The sequence below is a fragment of the Eptesicus fuscus genome, chromosome 9, assembly GCF_027574615.1.
Source record: "Eptesicus fuscus isolate TK198812 chromosome 9, DD_ASM_mEF_20220401, whole genome shotgun sequence".
Lineage (NCBI taxonomy): Eukaryota > Metazoa > Chordata > Mammalia > Chiroptera > Vespertilionidae > Eptesicus > Eptesicus fuscus.
The window spans coordinates 43,665,728-43,686,271 of NC_072481.1; the positions used below are offsets into that span (position 1 = coordinate 43,665,728).

Below are 20,544 nucleotides of genomic sequence, written 5' to 3' on the forward strand. Positions count from 1 at the left end.
AGGAAAAGCCAGTTTTACTGATATCAGCTTGCCACAGTCTTGTGTCCTGATTAACAAATGTAACTTACTTTTGCCTTACTAATAAAACTATGCTATTAAAAAATATATCAGTATATGCATATATATGAAGGTCTCTTAGCTCTGGCTGTAAAAAGAGCAAACACTGTATTTAGGTTATTTGACTACTAATTATTACTAATTATGAATTACCTGTTTATAGAAGTTCTTTATAAGGCTAAAGACAAATCCTCTGTCCATAACAGACAACAGATCGTTGAGAAAGAATGCAAGACTTGTGTTGAGTCTTTCAACCATTTCTGCATCCTGAGAAACGAAATCAAAAGCAAAAACAAATAAAAGTATGAGAGTTTAATGTGAGCTTGAAAAAGATTTAAAAAAAAAAAGTCATCATTACCTTCTGAAATCGTGAAACTATATCACTGGCAATTGTACTGACAAGAGCAGCAATGTCATCCATGAAACGCTCTGGAAAACGAGATTTCCTTGCTGCACTTAGTTTATCATTAAAGTATAAATGGTGCACCATGCTCTTCACCTGAAAAAATAAATAAGCCATTAGTTTAATTTCTTACAGATACAATTAATAGTTACAGAGACTCTAAACAGTAGGGTTATTTTTTTCAATATACCATGTGATTTATTACATAGCTGAAAGACTTTTAGCTCCTCAAATATTTTGGAAAGTTCACTATAATATTTTGTATATTCCAAAGAAATGTTAAAAAAAAAATGCAATCCAATCACAGGATCATCTTCATAAAATTACCCTGGCTGTGAATAGGAAAAAAAGTGTATGTATGCAAAAGAAAAAAAAAAAAAAGAAAAAGCACTCTTTAAAATTGTTTTAAATTAAATCTTTCTAAGACTCAATAATTTTGCCATTTCTTATCCCCTGTGAGCTTTGAGAGATTAGAAACCTGGACTTCACTGTAGTGCCTCTGGTATCTAACATCTAGTATCAAATGGTGGATGTATATTAAATATGAATAAGTAAATATTTTACCTAAATGAAATATTAGGTAAAAATTAACTAAGTGATTTAAGTTGATAAAATGTTTCTGGGTATAGATTCTTATCCCCATGTGATAATGGTAAGAAATATTTTAGATTCAGGGAAATTGAAGCTAAATTTCTACATTTAGTAAATAGCAGATCCAAGTCTTAAACTATATAACCTTTAGACTAGTTTATATATAAGAAATCTAAACATACATTTACAACTATCAAAAAATAAGTCAAATTATAATTTTGAACTTATATTAAAAGTACATGAATTACAAATTTGGTGTTTATTTTCTAGGGAAAAAATGAGTTACCTATCATTTATGGATGGTCCCTTTTCACTTATTTGGTGACGAAATGGCTTTCTATTCTCAGTATCTGTAACATTCAATCCTGAGACTGACCCTATGATGTATTCTAGAAGCTCCTTTTGTGTTCCTTTTCTACCTTTCTGTTTTTGCTTTGATTTCCTTTGTTTCTTATTTATTTTTTACATACTGTTTTTCCGGAAGAAAAAGTTTCAATGATTTCAGCTTTCTAGAGGCTGAAGAGAAAGATCCCTAGTGCCAGAATGCCAGTGTTTGAAATCTATAAGCAGTGTATACTTAAGTTACTTAATCCCTGTGCTTTGGTAATATTTAGCCCATGGAGACAGTGCTACCACACTGTACACACCCGATCACACATATATACACAAAAGCAATAAACAATGATGTGTGTGCATAAATATTAAGCTCCTAATTGATTCCTTTGTTTTTAATATCATTTATTGAATGAAGCAAAAAGTTTTTTTAATTGGCTTTAACTAGCATTTCCCTAAGAGCTTTCTAACCATAAAAGCAGTAAGTATCTATCTATAAAGCTCATTTTATCTATGTTCTGTGTGTAATCTAAAATACTGCCATTACACAGCAGCATATTCATAATAAGAAAGAATGTATCACAGGTGCTTTAAAAAAATAGCTGGCTTCTTTAACCATCCCTAAAAAAAATAAAATGAATTTTATCATTCCAACTAAATTGTGCTGAGTGTTCACAATGTTTATTTAGGGATGTAATATATGTAATTTTGTCTTGGAGAAACATGTAAAACTGTAAGACAACAGAAAAAGATTTCTAGTATAAAATAATGAGTTAACACAAAAGTGTTCACTAAGGAAAACAATATTTAAAAAATTTGTTTATTTTGCTCACCATTAACTCAAAAAAGAACCAGGCCTGTTGCAAAGCTGACTCCCGAACGCTGCCACTGCAAACAACCCACTGCAAAGCCAGCTCCTCATGAAAAAGCTATCCAGAAGTAAATCCAAAGTTATTATCAAAGTCAAGTCTGTTAATAACACAAACCAAATAATAATGCAACTGCAAATGAAGATATAATGAGAATAAGCAAAATAAGGCATGTGAACCATTCAATGATGCAGTGAGGACACCCATTAACGAAACGGCTATTTATACATGTAAGACAGTGGCATGTTGAATAGCTGGAAAAATTACATGTTATCTTGTGGCAAAATGTAATTTTTAAAAAACAGGTGGGAAATAGCCTCCTAAATTGTACCTGCAAACAGAAACTAGACCAAAAACTCAGTTACAAATAAAATTTTGTTTGTGCCTTACATACATATTTCAACATATGCAAATACATTCGTGAACTTTGCTGGTACAATTTAGGAAATACCTTTAAAAATTTAAACTTTGACATAAGACATTAATTTTCAAATTTTCAGGTATTGAAAGTCTTTTTATAAAAATGGCAGAAATGTCCTGCCTTGCAATGGATATGCATACAAAGCATTTGCAAAGTAGTGTATAATAAGAAAAAGGACTAACAAAAACTGTGCATAAGGGAAGCAAATCAACATATCTTACTAAGAGTGATAATTTTTCTAACTCATCTTCCTTTTCCTGGAGATTTAAAACACAAAACAGAAGCAGTTACAGAAACAGAATTAAGAATTGATACATTTTTTGGCACTAAAATTTGATGATCAAATTTCAATTCACTGAAGTCCAAAAGGAGCCAGTCCCAAAGAAACACGTTAAAATAATGTAAAAGAGCCTACACTGAAAAGGCATGCCCCAAAAGACATCAGACAAGCAGAACTTGCTCAAATGTGTTTTAAAATGCAATGGAAATTCTGCAACATCTCATATTGATTAGGTAAGTAAATCTCGTATTTAATTGATGAAATTATTTTCCCCCTATATGGATTGTCTTCATATGAATCTACCTTTTTAGTTGGTAAGCGTCCCGTTAATGTTTGTAAGAAACTTGACGTCTCTGTGTGCGAAGACATACGATTACAACTTCGATCCATAGCCTATGGAGTGAAGATGAATGATGACGAGATAACATTAAAGTCTGCTGTGGATGACTTTGCAGCTCAAGGAATACATAGAATTTTTTAAATAGTGTTTTATTGTGGTTTCAGCAACCATCTATTTTATTGCTCATCTTATTTTTACCATTTTAAGTTTTTTTAATGCCTTAGGTATATCAAAATGACTTCTAAAATGTTTAGTCTTAAAAAGATGAGTATTTTAATAATTATGTAAATTCAGAGTGCTGCAAAGAATGAAACTTTTATTTGTGTGACCTATACACATGCACATAACTAGTAAGAAAATGTAAAAACATACTTCTCAACTGGTCTCAGACAAAAAAAACCCCACCAAACTTTTATATTCAATAAAAAATTATTAAAAGTTTAGAATGATTTCTTTCACTTTCCACTATTATCAAAAATAGTATTCAGGTTTGCCATATACTACATGAAATATAAATCAATTCTAATATTAAAATGTAATTAAATTGTTCCTACAAGAACAAAAACATTTTCCTCCAAAGTCAATAAACAGATGAGAAGTATATTTGAAGGTATCATGCAGTATTAGCTATCAAGCAATTAGACTTAAGTCAGCAAAACCTAATTCAACTAAGTTATAATATATTTCATACTTTGCAACACAGCACAAACTGAGAAAGTTTTTTGCTTCTGGTATTTAATCTTATAGGATGGGGAGCATACTGTATACTGTTCACATTTAATTTCTGCTTTATTACCAGTATTTTTAGTGATTATGAAAAAAATAACATGATAGTAAATGCTAAACGATACAATAGCTACGCTTTAAACCAAAAGCAAATGGAAAACTGTCGGGTTTTTCCACACAAAATATTTTAAAATTCCTACTGAAGATATGCTACCCCTAAAGTAGAAACCGTTATCAAAGTCATCAATCGCATAAGCAACAGGAACTGATATAATGATAGAGTGTATAAGGTGGGAGGAGAAGGAAAAGGAAATAGGAAAGCAGAACAATACTGGTGCAACTGGTGGTATTCATGCATAGTAGTTGAAAAATGTGCTAAGTAAACAAAAATACACACTTTTTAATAATTAAAAAAGCAAGCCACTGAAATCATAGTATATACTAAAAAGTAATATTCTAAAGGGAAACATCAGCAGCCAATAAAGAAACCTCTAATATAAACACCACCTGTGTTGATTCTGCACTTGGACTGGGGTTGGATCCCCATGGGGCAGCTTTTGGACCACCAGTGTTAACCCAGGAATTGGAGCGATCTAAACCCTAAGCATATAATAGAAAGCAGTTGGAAAGGAAAGAAATATTACATGTGGCATGCTGTAAATTATTCTTAAAGAAATCCAGAATTTCCAATGCAAACATTTTTTAAATTAGTACTGTTAACGCAACCAAAAATTTTAGGCACCTATAGAGTATTATTAGTTCACCAAAGTTATCTTACTACATACATTTTTAAAAATCACCAAGAACATGAAGAATACCATTTAAAGGTGATTTCTCTTTACGTAAAGGGATCACCTTGAAGTACCAACAACTAAAGTTCCCACGGCACACCCCCTCCCATTTTCTTTAAAGACGGTATGAGTTAGCAACAGTTAATTTACTCTGAACATAACTAGGGTCTCAAAGGAAAAAATGGAAGAAAAAACACTCCATTCTTTTCTAGAAGAATTTAATTTCATTCCATATGTCATCACTGAAAACTTTTGTGCAGTAATACTCGATAATTCTACTTGATCCTGCCTCTTATTTTCTTTCAGGGACTGATAGGAGAAATTAAGTAAAAAATTTTTTTTAAAAATACCTAATATTTGTTCCTTCCTAAAAATAATGGTAAATTTGGGGTTGTGCTCAGTTTTATTGTACTTATTGTAATTAAGTCTAATGGGCTAGTATATATATTAAGAAAAAACATTCTGGAGCTATTTATAGTAATTATATCTTCATCATTACAATCAATAATTTAAAGTTAATTTAATATGCTACTAATGTGTATGACCAGAAGTGAATTATGTCTATCTGTCTCTAAAAGAGGTCATTATGATGCCAGGTGAAGGAAACTGGGGCTTTAGTTCAATTTCTTAAACCTGACTGATCATTAATATTAATTGGGAAGGTTTATAAAATTCAGATTCTGGGCCCTACTCCCAAAAATCCTGATCGAGCAACCTGGGCCTGGGAATCTGCTAACAGAAGTGGAGCAAGTTATAACAAATTTTTTAGAGGATTGTTGGAGTAAGATTTATGAAGACAACCCAAGAGAAACTGACTACAAATATCAGGACATGAGTATGGACCTAAACCAGAAAACATCAAAAGAAGAACAGGTAAAAGAAAAGAAAGAGTAGTCACAATGTTAAGCAATTCTGTATCACCTAGGGAAATGGATAGTCATCTACAGCACAGTATTAAGTATTCGGTAGTAATAGATGGTAATCGGCAGGTAGATGCAATGATAAAAGTTTACCAAAGTTTTCTTCTGATGGCTTCAATTTTCTCAATGAAGTAGAAGACAGAGTCAGAAGGAAGGTTGGTGAGGAGGTTTTATGAGGCTTGAAGTAACAAAAAATGGCATGAAACCTTTTTCTGGGAGAATGGGAAGGTAAATGAAATAAAGAAATATATATAACTGCTTGGTAACATTAGGGCTTTCTGAGGTTTATGGTCTTTAATTTCAAATGAGACCAGCCATCATGGTATTTCTCAAGTCTTATTCAGTGGCACAGGTGGTGACATGGCAAAGGCAGTCAACTGGGTTGAACTATGGTTTGAGGTTTGGTTAAGCAAGTAAAATGAAGTAAAAAAAGGATAAGGGAATTGAGGTTTGATTATAATGGGCATAATTAAAATGATTATATTTTAGCTGGCTAAATTGAAAGAAATAATATTAGGGGGGTAAGACACAGTGTATAAAGGTCACTGAATCAAGTAATTGGAGGTGTAGAGAAATAAAGAAATTGTTAGAATTGGGGTACTAAAGAGAAAACTAGCAATTAATGGTTAAAGAACAAAATGCATGAAATTGAGATTAAGAGGATTAAAGTTATTGGTAATGAGAAGATCCAGGTTATGACCATGGCTGAGGCAAAGTGAAAGACAAAATCGTTAAAGAAGAGTTACTTAAATGTCTAAGACAATAAAATCAGACTAAATGAAAAGCAGCTATAAATAAACTTCAAGCTTCCTTACAATTTTTCAATAAAATAAAATTATATACTATTATAAGGGATTATGACTAAAGGATACTCCAAAATAAAGATAGCTAGCAAAAATTTTACAACAAAGAGAAAACATAAAAAGCATTTAAATAAAAATACATACAAGTCTGTGTTGTCATAAAAAAATTCTCATCTTATGATGGCTTGCTCAAAAGTTGATGTTTATCATTTTATATCATCAAAAGTAAGTTTATGTCATATGTCCCATTTTATAAACTACTTGAAAAAAGGCAACTAATCATTGCAATATATGTAAATCTTGTTCTAAATCTTAGATGTTGTAAGTTATCAAATACATCATATAAAAGAAAACTCTAGAATCATGCTAAATGAGGCATAATGCAAATCTTACAGAAACAGATATTTTAAAAGTATATAGCCTTAAAGAAAATGGTGTCTATAGTTTAATAGGAGAATTTCTTATAATTCACATATCAGATTCATTCTACAAAAGAATTGTATTTTATAAATATGTAAATAATGCTAAGTACTATCTCTATTACAATGAGATATAATAAAAAATAAAGACAAGGATAAAGTACTTGAATATTTTTCCTAAACATGGAAATGTATGTGGGGTAAGGCTATAAAATGTATTTTTGATCTGTGAGAAATTACTTAAAAATTATTTAAAAGTTATTTTATGCCCTAGCCAGTTTGGCTCAATGGATAGATTGTTGGCCTGTGGACTCAAGGGTCCCGGGTTTGATTCTGGTCAAGAGCACATGCCCAGGTTGTAGGCTCGATACCCAGTAAGGGGCGTGCAGGAGGCAGCCAATCAATGGTTCTCTCTCATCACTGATGTTTCTATCTCTCCCATTCCCTTCCTCTCTGATATCAATAAAAATATATTTTTTAAAAAAGTTATTTTACAATGAACGATGCATAATGCTTCTGAAAATGTAAAATTTCTGTGACTATATGAATAGATATAAGTAATTCTGATTTTTTTAATCAATGTTCAAGTATTTCACCTAACAAACCCAAATCTTAAAAACATATATATTCTATTGTAGTTCAGACTAAGTGTTAAACACAGACCCTAGAACATGTTTAGTAATTCTTCCTCTTATCATTATTACCAAGCTGAAATGCCAAAGAAAAGTTGCTATGATTCCATAACAATAACATCTTCCTCTTTCCCAACAGGAAATGTATTTACATTTGCAATGGTTTGGTCAAAACACAACATGACGTGATTTCTTGGCCTTACTGTTCTTTTGTCCAGCTTGTTTAAACTCTGAAATATTTCTGTACTTTAAATATAAAAAGGGAATTAACTATTTGTTCCTTAAGTATATTTCTTTGGGTAATAAAGATTAATGCTTTAAATAAAATATAGCTAGATCTTAAATTAGCTGGCATCTCCCTTATTATCTGGGGTAATCATTAACCATCATTAAATAAATCATATAATTCTAATCCTGGTGCATCTTACATAGAGTTTTTCATAAGAAATATAGCTCAATTACCAATCTAGATGTTTTTTTGGAGAAGGACTTACATTTTGTATCACTGATGATATAGTCCTTCTACCCAGCAGTCACATAGATCTATTTTGAATCTATATAAAAATCATTTTTCACATGACGAAAGACAGACAAAAGTGAGAAATATATGACTGGTCATCCTGGACAAATTTTAGAATTTGTCAGATTTTTTTTAGCAGAAGGCACAAACCAGTTTGCAATAGCAAGCATATTTAATAGAAACACAAAACACTTAGTGTTTACTGGCAAAATGGAAATGTACAATTTCTTGCTTATTACTAACTCAAATACATTTAAAAATTCAAAAAAATTAAAACATTTGGACATTTCTCATTTGTTCATGAACTAAAAATCAAATTTATAGGCGCTTATCTTCAGTTTACCTTACTGCCGATGATTGACCGTACTTCATCATCTGGTGACGTGGGAGTCCCAGATATATCTGGATTACTATTACTAAGGCTCCGAGAACGATTTAAATTAAGGCTCGCAGGTCTCACAGCAGATCTAGCCATTGTGGCATAATGCACTGATCCTCCTAAACCCCCAGGACCTAGAGGTGAATATAAAACAGCACATAATTATACAAAGGAAATCAGTCAAGAAAGGATATGAAATTAATCTTTGTCACTTTACAGAATTTCACCAAGACCATGAATTGCTTTTGTTTCTGAATGAAAAATACTATAAATAAGAAAAAGACTAAAGACTTAATAATAAATACACAAAGATATTCTATTTCACAGCAGTTGGCAATACTATGAATTAAAAATACAATTGAATTGCATTTTTTTGAATTATAAATACAATTCTCTTCAATGTTTCTATGATTGTAGATTACGTGTACAATAAAACAATAGAAAACATCACATACATAAACATTGTCATAATTAACACACAGTATAAGTATATCTAACACCCAAAATGCTTCAGCTTGTGTCTCTTCTTTTTCCTCTATCCCTCCTTGCTTTGCCCCTTGATACAATCAATAGAGAGACAGCCAATTTACTGTCAACATCTCTTAAAAGAGATTATGCTTTACTTCTCTATCTTCATCAGTGACAATCTGAACTATAACAAAATGGCACCTTTGTGATATCCATATAAAAAATCTAAAGAAAGCTCTTCTAAGATCCCACCTTATATAAAAGAACCCTTTTCATCTAAAATCAAGTCTGACCATTATTCAACCATGTTCTATGAACATAAATATACCCAGCGATTGTATCCATAATTTATCTCCATTTTTCTTATTTAAAGAAATATTTCTGAATGTCATATTTACAAATAACAAATACATATCAACTAATTATAGGTCTTTCACATCAGCATATAAAAATGTTTTGCATAATCTATGGTATTCTAACAGATACTGAATGAAAGAGTAAATGGAGGAGTATTATATATAGTCCACAATCACTTCCATACTCAGATCCTCAAATACTATAATTTTAAAAACCAAGAGAGGAAATTATGAACCATATGTGATATGAATCAGTTACTACTACTTTTGCAATTAAGAAAAACAAGGAGCTAAAATTCATGTACTATTATGCTTAGTTTTCATAATGAATGCCATAATTAACTTTCACCATTATTAATGTTAACCTTATCAATTGCTGGAAAGGACACTTACCATTATCACTAGATATAAATGATGATTCACACAGAAAAATATATGAGCAAGTTGAAAGATATACATGATATATTCATTAACTAACTGAACATCTAATGAGTTATTCAAACTAAGATACATCCACCACCTCCACCACCACTATCATAAAAAACAAATAGCTACTTTGGGCTCTAGTATTCTGAAAAGCTATATTACTTTATTAATAATGGAGAAATCAGAACTTTTCTAGAAAATAATCTTTTATATTATTATAGGTTTCACACGGTTATCAGGGTTATTTCTTCTTTAAAGTCCAATAGGACTCCAATGATAAATACAACATTCTCTTTATCTTAACAGGAAATAAAATGCTTCCAGAGACAAGAAGTTATTTTCAGGACTCATTTCCAAGAATTAATTCAACCAAGATCTAACTAAAGGAAGCTGTGTAAATAATGGTGCTTTACGATGTAACATTTATTTTATTCCAGCACTTAGTATAGTCCATGCCACTTAGTAGGCATTCAATAAATGTTTGCTGTTCATAGTAAAAAGAATAAAATACCTGGTGATGGTGAATTAGGGGAAGTATTTGGTAAGCGAAAAACATAATAGATATATGATGCAAGAAGACTGTTCCTGCCGTGCTGGTCATGATTTCCTTCCAAATTTTTGTGAAGCCGATTTATAATTGATGACATCGCTTCAAAAGATGCTTGACCTAGATTAACTTTTAAGAAGGAGGAAAATATTTTTGCATTAACTTTTTTAGACTATAACTTCCAAAAAGGTCAAGGTTTTGTCATCTCTATATGCATTAAGTATAGTGATTATACATAGTAATTGTAATTGTATAAAGATATTTGATGTTGATTTTTTAAATTTTTCAATTACAGTTGACATACAATAATATATTAGTTTCAGGTATACAACACAGTAATTAAACAATTTGATGTTGATGTTAAAGATTATCTTGTATTAGATAAACCAAATTACTTTTCTAAATAAAATGGAAAAAAATAATTTTACTAATTTAACATGAAAATTGTATGGGTTTGTTTAGTCAAAAACATCATCCCACAGGTACCTAAAATTTTGTAAACAATACAAAGCATATAGGAAAAACATCTATCTTGTAGAAGTAAATTCTCATTTTATTCATTTATCTTATTATTTCATTTTTTAAAAATTTATCTTTATTGTTGAAAGTACTACAGATGTCCAATTGGTTTTTTTCCCCAATGAACCCCTCCACTTTGCACCTGCCCATCCCAAGCCTTCACCACACTAACCTATATATAGCACACAATGAGCATGTGACTTTTGTTTTAAAAAAATAAAAATATTAACAATGAAAGTAGATTATTAAAAATATCAACTTAACATAATCAGAAAAGAGAATAGTGAACAAGCAACTTGATAGAAATGAGTGAATTTATAAAAGGACTAGAGGCCCAGCGTGCAAAATAGCGTGAGACCCAGAGTCCCGCCACGCTGTGGGACCCATCAATGTACCTCCTGGTGACCGGTCGTTTGGTCATTCCGGCATTCCAGCCACTGGCCTTTTATATATTAGATTAGGAGGAAAAAAGACTAGAAAACCAGGTTGAGGTAAGACTGTACAGCATTTTATATGTCATTCAACTCAGTATATAAGAAGAATTTTGCGCCCTGACCAGTTTGGCTCAGTAGATAGAGCGTTGGCCTGCGGACTCAAGGGTCCCAGGTTCAATTCTGGTCAAGGGCATGTACCTTGGTTGCGGGCACATCCCCAGTAGGGGGTGTGTGTGCAGGAGGCAGCTGATTGATGTTTCTCTCTCATCGATGTCTCTAACTCTCTCTCCCTCTCCCTTCCTCTCTGTAAAAAAATCAATAAAATATATTTACACACAAAAAAAGAAAAATTTTGCAAAAACTAAGAAATACTGGTAGCACATTGAATAAATGGGTAAACCAAACAGCCATCTTAAGCAAGAGTCTCAGATTCTTCTGCACAGCAAAAAAACCAGCACCAAAATGACAAGGGAACCCACTGTATGAGAGAACATATTTGTCAATGATACATCTGATAAGGGGTTAATTTCCAACATATATGACGTACTCATATAACTCTACAAAAGGACGACAAACAACCCAATTAAAAAATGGGCAGAGGCCGAAACCGGTTTGGCTCAGTGGATAGAGCGTCAGTCTGCGGACTGAAAGGTCCCAGGTTCGATTCCGGTCGGGGGCATGTGCATTGGTTGTGGGCACATCCCCCAGTTGGGGGGTGTGCAGGAGGCAGCTGGTCGATGTCTCTCTCTCATCGATGTTTCTAGCTCTCTATCCCTCTCCCTTCCTCTCTGTGAAAAATCAATAAAATATATTTTTAAAAAAATAAAAATAAAAAAAATAAATAAATAAAAAATGGGCAGAGGACCTGAATTGACACTTCTCCAAAGAAGACATACAAATGGCCAAAAGACATATGAAAAAATGCTCCATGTCACTAACTATCAGAGAGATGCAAATTAAAAGGACAATGAGGTAGCACCTCACACCTGCCAGAATGGTGGCCATCAATAAATCAACAAGCAACAAGTGATGGTGAGGATGTGGAGAAAAAGGTACCCTGGTACACTCTACTGATTTGGCTCAGTGGATAGTGTCGGCCTGTGGACCAAAGGGTCCTGGGTCTGATTCCAGTTAAGGGCACATATCTTGGTTGCAGGCTCCTCCCTAGCTTGGTCCCAGGCCGGGGCTCGTGCAGGAGGCAAACAGTTGATGTGTTTCTCTCACATCCATGTTTCTTTCTGTCTTTCCCTCTACCTTCCACTCTCCCTAAAAACCAATGGGAAAATATCCTCGGGCAAGGATTAACAAAAAGAAAAAAAAAGATACCCTAGTAGACTGCTGGTGGAAATGCAAACTGGTACAACCACTATGGAAAACAGGATGAAGTCTCCTCAAAAAATTAAAAATGGAACTTCCATTTGACCCAATGATCCCACTTCTAGGAATACATCCTAAGAAGCCTGAAACACCAATCAGAAAGAATATATGCACCCTTATGTTCATAGCAGTGTTATTTGCAACTAGAGGACCAGTGCACAAATCCATGCATGGTTGGGGTCCGGTTGGCCTGGCCCCAATTGGAGCAGATTGAGGCCGGGCCTGTAGGGAGGAGGAGACGGCGGGAAGTTGGCCGGCTGGCCCGCCCCAATCAGGGCCCAATCAGGGCTGGGCCAGCTGGGGGGGAGGGGCTGCAAGCAGTAGCCACCAGCCTTGCCCCTGATCAGAGTGGGGGGGGGTGCGAATGGGAGCGGGGCTGGCTGGGGGAGGGGCCAGGGGCCAATCGGAGTGGTGGGGGCTGATTGGGGTGAGGCCAGCCAGGGGGAGGGACTGTGGGCGGTGGGCCAACTGGCCCCACCCCCAAATGGGGGGAGCTGTTTGGGGGCTAGCAGCCGGGGGGAGGGGCCGTGGGTGGTTGGCTGGCCAGCCCTGCCCCCAATTGGTGTGGGCGTGCCGACCAGGGGGAAGGGACCGAAGGTGGTTGGCCAGCTGGCCCTGCCCCTGATTGGTGTGGGCGGGCCGACCAGGGGGAAGGGACCGAAGGTGGTTGGCCAGCTGGCCCTGCCCCTGATTGGTGTGGGCGGGCCGACCAGGGGGAAGGGACCGAAGGTGGTTGGCCAGCTGGCCCTGCCCCTGATTGGAGTGGGGGGCCCATCAGGGCGGGGCCAGCCAGGGGGAGAGGCTGCAAGCTGATGGGGTGGGTGGGCTGATCTTGAGTGAGGGGGAAGGGCTGCAGGAGGTTGGCTGGCCAGCCCCACCACCTATTGGGGTAAGAGGGGTTATAGGGGGAGGGAATGTCAGGGGGAGGGGCCGCAGGGGGGGGTTGGCCGTCCACCCCGCCCTTGATTGGGGTGGGGGGGCCAATTGGGGGTGGGGCCGGCCGGCCAACCTCCTGCAGCCCCTCCCCCTGCCCAACCCCACCCACAATAGGGCCTATTCGTTGGCCACAGTGGGAGTCATAGCGATTGGTCATTCTGGTCATTACAACATTCTGGTTCCCGGCTTTTTATATAGATAGATATAGATAGATAGATAGATAGATAGATAGATAGATAGATAGGTAAGATCTGGAACTAGCCCAAGTGCCCATCAGTAGTTGAATGGATTAAAAAACTGTGGTACATTTACACCATGGAATACCATGCAGCAGTTAAAAACAAAACAAAACAAGGATCTCTTACCCTTTGTGACAGCATGGTGCAGGGGTCCTCAAAATACGGCCCGCGGGCCACATGCGGCCCGCTGAGGACATTTATCAGGTCTGCCGGGTGTTTTTGCCGCCGCTGCCTGTCCTGCTTAGCAGCCGACTTAGCAGTGTGCATAGGAATTTGTTCATAGTTTTTTTTTTAAACTATAGTCCGGCACTCCAACGGTCTGAGGGACAGTGAACTGGCCCCCTATTTAAAAAGTTTGAGGACCCCTGGCATGGAGGGACCTGGAGCATATTATGCTAAGTGAAATAAACTAGTCAGAGAAAGACAAGTAGTATATGATCTCACTTATATGTGGAATCTAATGAACAAAATAAACTGATGAACAAAACAGATCCAAAGGCATTGAAGCATGCAACAGACAGACATATTTCAGAGGGAAAGGGGGTCCCTCTCCCGGAATAGATTAACCAATGAACTTATATGCATAAATTCATAGCCCATGGACAGACAATAGTATGGGGAAGGCTTAGGGAGGGGGCAGGAATTGAGAGGAGGGATGGGGGCATCTGTAATACTTTCAACAATAAAGATAAACTTTCAAAAAGACAGAAAATTATGAACAGATAATGAGGACCATTACGTTTCTTAAAAGTGGAATAATCAGCCCTGACTGGTTTGGCTCAGTGGATAGAGCGTCGGCCTGCGGACTGAAGGGTTCCAGGTTCGATTCCGGTCAGGGGCATGTGCCTTGGTTGCGGGCGCGTCCCCAGAGGGGGGTGTGCAGGAGGCAGCTGATCGATGTTTCTCTCCCATCGATGTTTCTAACTCTCTGTCCCTCTCCCTTCCTCTCTGTAAAAAATCAACAAAATATTAAAAAAAAAAAAAAGTGGAATAATTAGATAAAGTGGTCATTTTAGGAAGATGTATCTATATATACTGAACTGGAAAAGAAAGAAACTAGAGAGAAACCTAAGCAATCCTACTTGTGTTCTGGTTAATTCTCTTTCCTCATAGTAGCTATTCCTATTCCAAATCATCAGAATCCTCTTCAAAACTCAGGTCCACCTACCTCCCTTCTCAGCAAACTTGCTTTTTATCTTTTATCTCTTAGCAGAAATGTATAAAGCCTGGAAGTCCTCAGGTTTTTCCTACAAATTTATCAGAATCAAAGCATTTTTACTTCTTTTCAAAGAAAGCAGTATTCCTCTTCTACATAAGAATAATCTATCCACTTTCATTTTTGTCCTATAGGCTTGCTTAACCCTCTTGCACTCCTATATCGTAAATTCCACCCCCCTCCATTTTCCTGCAAGTACTTCTCAAAGCATATAAACATGTTAAAATCTCTCCATTCTTATACCCTAATCAACCTTGTTTCCTCTTCTAACTAAATATCTTTAAAGACTAGAATACACTTTTTGTATTCCTTTCATCATCTACTGTTTACTACTTCATTCTCTGTAAGCTGGTTTCTAATTTCACTATTTGACTAAAACTATTCTTGTTAATTTCACCAGTGATGATTCTTAACAGCAAGTTTCAACCAACGTGCTGTGGCACACTGGTGTACTGCAAGAATTTTTAAAAACATGCAGTACCTGACTTAGTCAGGGGCACTGGCCTCTTTTCCCTTAGACCAATGGTCGGCAAACTGCAGCTCGTGGCTCACGAGCCACGGTTTGCTTCTCTGTTGACTAATGAGTTTGCCAACCACTGACCTAGACTCTCGATTCAAATAATTACAGGCTGTTGTTGTTCCTTGTGATTAAGCCCCTATCCCAGTGGTCGGCAAACTCATTAGTCGGAGCATGTGGCTCTCGAGCTGCAGTTTGATGACCACTGCCTTACTGTCAAATAAAAAAATGACTACAACCAAAACAACAATAGCCTTCTGGTGTGACTGAATCAAAATCATACTTTTTTTTTTGTCGGATTGGCTAAAAATATATTTTTTGGTGTCCTGCAGAATTTTTGTAATTAGTTTATGTGTGTCATGAGATAAAATAGGTTGAAAATTGCTGGTATAGTAGATAAGAGTGGGACTCTGAAGTCATTTGCTTAAGTTTGAATCCTTAGGCAAATTGTTAAATTATGTTCATCACTTTACTCATTCATGAAATGGTGGCACTAATAATACCTTCATACAGAGTTGTGAAGATTTCATAAGGTATTATAAAGAAAGCACATAGCACTATTCCTGGTATATAGTAAGTACTATGCAAATGTTTGTTACTATCATTATTATTATTACTTGAGGCCCAGTGCATTAAAATTCATGCACTGGGGGGGCAGGTCCCTCAGCCTGGCCTGCCCCCTCTCACAGTCCAGGAGCCCTCAGGGGTGGGAGGCGACCCATCGATCAGGGGAAGGTGATGGCCCCCATCACACCTCTGCTACTGCCACTTCTGGCAGCACAAGCCTCAGCTGGCCCTGGTTACCTGAGCCTTGGGTGGCCCTGGGCGGCTGGGCAGCCGCCATCCAAGGCTTGCCTGCACCTCAGGCTGGCCCTGGGCGGCTGGGGGTCTGAGGGAACTGGGGGACTCCGGAGGCAGGTGTGCAGAGCGGCTGGGCCGCCATCTTGTGGCTGTGGGCGCCGCCATCTTTGAGGGCATGGCAGTCAATTAGCATATTCTCTTTATATTGGCTGTGGGAACCGCCATGTTTGTGAGGGTGTGATGGTCAATTAGCATATTCCCTCTTATTAGATAGGATTATTTTACTTATAGACTCTACAATGTTAACATCTTTTTCTTAAAACCTTCTCCAATGACTTCTGTAACAGTAGTCCACAACATCTCTTAACCCACCCTCTCTTCTCCATCTTATCATCACCTCTCTTTTATAGGACCCCATAGATTTCTATATAAAATACTTCCCAACTTGTCTCCCTGACTCCAGATTTTCTCACTTTTAACCCATTTCCATACAACACAGTTATCTTTATAAAAGCCAAACTGGATCACGTTACTTCCCTAATTAAGACCAGACCCTTCAAAGGCTATTGATTCCTTACAGAATCACAGTTTCAGTTCCCTGAAACGTCATGGAAGACCCTACTTTATCTTCCCCACCACCTATCATCTCTAATCACCAACCTTCTAATTTATCAGTAATCTATCCTATATAATAAAAGCCTAATATGCTAAGTGTCTTGACCATTCGACCAGTTGCTATGACATGCACTGACCACCAGGGGGCAGACACTCCGTCCAGTAGGTTAGCTTGCTGCTGGGGTCTGGAAGATCGGGACTGGGCGAGATGGGCCAGACACGCCCTAGAGCCCTCCTGTGCTACCTCCCTGGCCTCAATTGTGCACCAGTCCTCTAGTATATAGAAAAGCCTAAGCAACCTTTCGACCTTTAGCCATGATGTGCACTGACCACCAGGGGGCAGATGCTCAAAGCACAGGCATGGAAACATGGAACAGACTGATGAATCTCAGAGAGAACAGACTGATGAATCTCAGAAAGGGGGGAGGGCAGGAAGAGATTATCCAAAGATCTTATACGCATACCAGAGGAACGGTGCACGGATTCATCATCGGTGGGGTTCCTAGGCCTGGCCTGCACCCTCTTCCAATCCGGGCCCCCTTGGGGGGTGTTGGACTGCCAGTTTCAGCCCGATCCCCACAGGCCAGGCCAAGTGACCCCACCAGTGCACAAATCCGCACATCAGGCCTCTAGGTAATTATAATTCCCCAATATTTCCAGGTTCATCTGTGTACTATGCAACTGCTGTTTCATCTCCCTGAACTAATTATTTACTAGTCAGATTCCTACTCATCTTTAAATGCTCGACCTAAGAATTACCTCTAGTTACAAGTCTCCCCTAAAAAATCCCAAGCATTGAATTCTCCTCTCCAACTTAACACAATATTTCTATAACAAGTTAGCTGAAATTTCTTACAAGCTCAACTACTTTGCAGGATTTAGGAGGAAGATGTTAGCAAAAGTAGAGGAATAAATCTTGGGAAAAGGGTGGGAAATAAAAATACCTCTCCTTCTAGAGCAACATAGAAAAAATAAAGAATATAGAGATTTTGAGATAATGAAGGAAAGAACAGCTGAATTAAATAGACCAGGTGAGTGAAAATGTAGACTGGTATATGTCATATAAATGCAACATGGTTTTTGTTTGCCTGTTTTCCTAACTAGTCTGTGAGATCCTTAAAATCAGAAACAACATGTTGGACAGTGCCTGGGTATATAGTAAGTACTTAAAAGATATTGGGTGAGCCCTGGTCAGTGTGGTTCAGTTGGTTGGAGTGTCACCCGTACACTGAAGGTGGTGGGTTCGATTCCCAGTCAGGGCATGTATGGGAGGCAACTGATCAATGTTTCTCTCTCACATCGATGTTTCTGTTTCTCTTTCTCTTTCCCTCTCTCTCTCTCTCTTTCTCTCACCCCCCCCCCTTCCTTTCCTCTCTCTAAAATCAATAAAAAACATTTCCTCGAGTAAGGATTAAAAAATAAATAAAATACTTGGTGAGTAAATTAATTTGTTTCCATAATTTGAGTAGAAGTCTATATGGCACATTTTATAAAAAACAAAAGGAAGTTATCATTTTTTGACATTTGAAACAAGTAAACAATAACCCTCACCCCCCAATTAAATGCATCCCTTATAAATAACAAACAGAAATCATGGTTCTACTTTGCAAAAGTTAGAAATACCAAATTATAAATTCTATGATTCCCCAAACAAAAGTAAATTACCTATTTGGCCAGCAATGACTGGAGGTCTAACAACTAAAAGTATCAGTTTGTCAAGCAGAAGATGAAGAAATCGGACCACTGGTTCCAGCTGAGATGAATTCAATGCTGAAATACTGCTCTTCAATTCATTTTCTAAGTTATTTTCCATGATTCGCATGTCTCCAATTCGGACAGGGAACATGTGTTCATCCAGAGCATTGACCAGAGCAAAAAACTTGTCAAGATAAGGATCCTAAAACAAAGAATGAACAAAAGCACTAAGCAAGTATAGCTCTATAAATTCTCCAAACTATAACACACTAATAAAACATCTCTTATTAACTAATAATACAAAAAAGTACATAGCAGTATATATAAACATTGTTTCCAATTAAACACTAAATCTACAGGGTGGGGCATAAGTAGGTCTATAGTTGTTAATATAAAAAATAGCAATAGCCCGGCCAGCTAAATGTCGACCTATGAACCAGGAGGTCACAGGTGGATTCCCCATCAGGGAACATGCCCGGGTTCTGGACTTCATCCCCAGTAGGGGGCGTGCAGGAGGCAGCTGAACAATGATTCTCTCATTATTGATGTTTCTACCTCTCTCCCTCTTCCTCCCTTTCTGAAAGAAAAAATACATTTTAAAAATACAATAATAAATAATAGTATAAGAATAAACTCTGTGTTTTGTGTATTTACAACTGTAAACCTATTTTTTGCCCCACCCTATATTTTCACTTATTATTGTAAAGTAGCCACTTGAAATACTACTAATTACTCAATAAATATATTGATACTAATTCAGAATATTTTCCCTAGTGAGTCTGCCTTATTGTTTTAGAGCTCAATTATAGGGATAGATTTGTTAGTAAATAATCTGTGCCCATTACTAATTTACTAGAGGCCCGGTGCATGAAATTTGTGCACGGGGGTGTGTGTCCCTCAGCCCAGCCCGCACCCTCTCCAATATGGGACCCCTAGAGGGATGTCCGACTGCCCGTTTATGCCCGATCCCGATTCCTCCATCGCCAGGGGCAACTCAAGTCTCCTGCTCTCCAGCTCCGTGGCTGCCACCATTTTTGTTGGGATTCATTTATCTTCTATAATTAAAACTTTGTAGCCTTGAGTGGAGGCCTAGGCAGGCCAGGGTGTACAGAAAGCTTGGCTTCCTCCATTGCCAGAGAAACCCAAGCCTCCTGCTTGCTCTGTGGCTGCAGCCATCTTGGTTGGGTTAATTTGCATACTCGCTCCTGATTGGCTGGTGGGCATGGCTTGTGGGTGTAGCGGAGTGATGGTTAAATTGCATATTACTCTTTTATTTGCTAGGATTGCTCTCAGCTCCATCTACACCCACTATCTATTTACTCTATTATCTCCAATCCTGAACAGCAAACAAACTACAACTGCCTATAGGACATTGTCATCTAAATTGCATAGGCATGTCAAACTCAACAAGCTAAAAAATAAACTCACTATAGCTTCACAACTGCTTCCCCTTAATGTGCTCCCAAATTTACTTCTCTCATGTTTCCTATATTTAGGTCAGAAATCACCATCTAACTGGACTCTAAACTCTAAAGCATTCAAGTTCTTTCATAATCTGTTACCAGCCTGGTCTTCCATCTTTATCTATCACAATTTCCCATGCATTTTACATTGCTTGACCGTCCTTAAACAGATTACTGTCTCTTTGCCAGTTGAACATCGTTTTTATCTTCTGAGCTGCCCACCTTCTCTCTGTATGGCAAATGCCTACTTATCAGTGAAACACCTCAGTTCCCAGCAAAACAGACAACTCTTCTGTACTTGATTTAGTTCATATGTGTAACATAGTACTAATTTTATTGTATTGTAATTATTTTTACATTTCCCCCTATTTTAAGGTCCTTGAAGGAAAGTCTCTTTTCTTGACAGGTAACGACATCCCTGACCTCATGAAGTTTACAGTCTAATGGGAAA

At 37.1% G+C, this 20,544-nt stretch overlaps 1 protein-coding gene across 2 annotated transcripts in view; it reads right to left on the reverse strand.

Annotated features, from left to right (window-relative positions):
* Positions 1–20,544, reverse strand: part of DOCK7 (dedicator of cytokinesis 7) — a 188,670-nt gene that overhangs the window by 68,588 nt on the left and 99,538 nt on the right. For both annotated transcript variants that reach the window (XM_028142342.2, XM_028142340.2), the window contains exons 20-26: positions 18,601–18,832; positions 10,246–10,410; positions 8,449–8,618; positions 3,258–3,347; positions 2,218–2,313; positions 416–556; positions 211–324 (exon numbers count right to left, since the gene is read on the reverse strand). In XM_028142342.2, coding sequence (XP_027998143.1) covers positions 211–324; positions 416–556; positions 2,218–2,313; positions 3,258–3,347; positions 8,449–8,618; positions 10,246–10,410; positions 18,601–18,832 — 1,008 coding nt within the window. The remainder of the gene's footprint in view (positions 1–210; positions 325–415; positions 557–2,217; positions 2,314–3,257; positions 3,348–8,448; positions 8,619–10,245; positions 10,411–18,600; positions 18,833–20,544) is intronic.